Raw genomic sequence first — 1,578 nt, 5'->3', positions numbered from 1 at the left:
TGTAGGGATAGTGCTTACCTTGCCAACAGGGAACACAGCCTCAAGGGCAGTGAGATGCAACTTCAAAACAACCAGCAACGAAAGCGAGTATGAGGCCCTAATCGCAGGCCTAACCCTCGCCCATCAAATGGGGGCAGAGAACATCCAAATCTTTGGTGACTCCCAGCTGATAATCAACCAGGTACAAGGGGAGTACTAAACAAAAGACGACAGCATGATCCAGTATCTGGCGGTCGCTCAACAACTAATCAAGAAGTTCAAGTGCTGCAAGCTCACTCGAATCCCCCTGGGACAAGAATTCAAAAGCCGACGCCCTAGCTAATCTAGGGGCCTCCCTTGAAACGAATAGCCAGATGAGTATCCCCTTGCTCATGGTTCAATTGCCAGCTACCATGGAGGAACCCACGTCAGAGGAGGTCTCCGCCGTCAAAGAAGGCGAAACCTGGATGACCCCCTTAATCTGGTACCTGGAGGCCGACATCCTCCCGAAAGACCGTGGCGAGGCCATAAAGATCAAAAAGCAAGCTGCGAGGTACTGTATCGCCCATGAGAAGTTGTACCAGAGATCTTTCTCTGGTCCGTATCTGAGGAGTGTCACACCCCGAGAGGCCGCTAGAATCCTTGTAGAACTACATGAAGGAGATTGTGGATCACACTCTAGCGGTCGAAGCCTGGTGCTCAGAGCCAGAGGGGCCAGTTATTATTGGCCCACGATGGCCGCCGACACCGACAGACAAGCCAAGCACTGCGATCAATGCCAAAGGCACCCTCCAGTCTCCAAGCTTCCTCCGGAGAACCGAAAGTCAATAGGCTCACCATTGCCCTTCAAGAAATGGGGCATGGATATAGTAGGGAAATTCCCTATGGCGCCGGGGCAGAAGGTCTTCTTTCTGATAGTCACTGACTACTTCTCCAAGTGGGTCGAACCAGAAGAGCTCAGATGGCCGCTCGGCTGAGAAACTGGTCCTACCAGAAAGACGTCGCCAGGATGTACAACAAAAAGTAAGAACCAGAACCTTCCAGCAAGGGGACTGGGTTCTACGACGAGCAGAAAAAACAACGGAGAAACTCACCCCAGGGTGGGAAGGACACTATAAAGTCATCGAGGTGCGTAGAGCAGGCGCCTACAGGCTGCAAGATAGCAATGGTAAAATTCAACCCAACTGCTGGAATGCCCTGCACCTCAAAGCCTATCAATTTTAATACGGTCTCCGGATCATGATTTCTATTCTACTATATAGTATTTAAGCATTATGATTTCCTACTCCAATGTATGCTAAACGTCTCCGGACAAAGCTTATAATAAAGTAGTTCCGACTATAAAAGCAGAGGGGAAATCATTATACTTAAAGGGGCATACGAGCTGGATCAGGTCTCCAGAGACCTCCGATCCTGGCCAACCCTCACAAAAGTGGCATGACCACAGTGGCACGCCCACAAAGAATCAAAACGGGTGTGAGACATAAAGCAGGAATGGGTATGCGCAAGCCTGAGTATGCTGTCACAACTACCTAAAACCCCTGTGCAGCCTAAGGCGCATCGGGGTCCCCAGAGTACCAGTGTGAAAAGTACCTTTAT

The 1,578-nt window shown here is 50.3% G+C and overlaps 1 protein-coding gene across 1 annotated transcript in view; it reads left to right on the top strand.

Annotated features, from left to right (window-relative positions):
* Positions 1 to 1,203, top strand: part of LOC106314631 — a 1,765-nt gene extending 562 nt beyond the window's left edge. The window contains exons 2-4 of the mRNA XM_013752473.1: positions 6 to 181; positions 297 to 881; positions 931 to 1,203. Coding sequence (XP_013607927.1) covers positions 6 to 181; positions 297 to 881; positions 931 to 1,203 — 1,034 coding nt within the window. The remainder of the gene's footprint in view (positions 1 to 5; positions 182 to 296; positions 882 to 930) is intronic.
* The last annotated feature ends 375 nt before the right edge of the window (positions 1,204 to 1,578 follow it).

The sequence above is a fragment of the Brassica oleracea genome, chromosome C9, assembly GCF_000695525.1.
Source record: "Brassica oleracea var. oleracea cultivar TO1000 chromosome C9, BOL, whole genome shotgun sequence".
NCBI classification, from domain to species: domain Eukaryota; kingdom Viridiplantae; phylum Streptophyta; class Magnoliopsida; order Brassicales; family Brassicaceae; genus Brassica; species Brassica oleracea.
The sequence above is the reverse complement of the archived record's forward strand: the minus strand, read 5'-3'. Positions and strand labels throughout refer to the sequence as shown.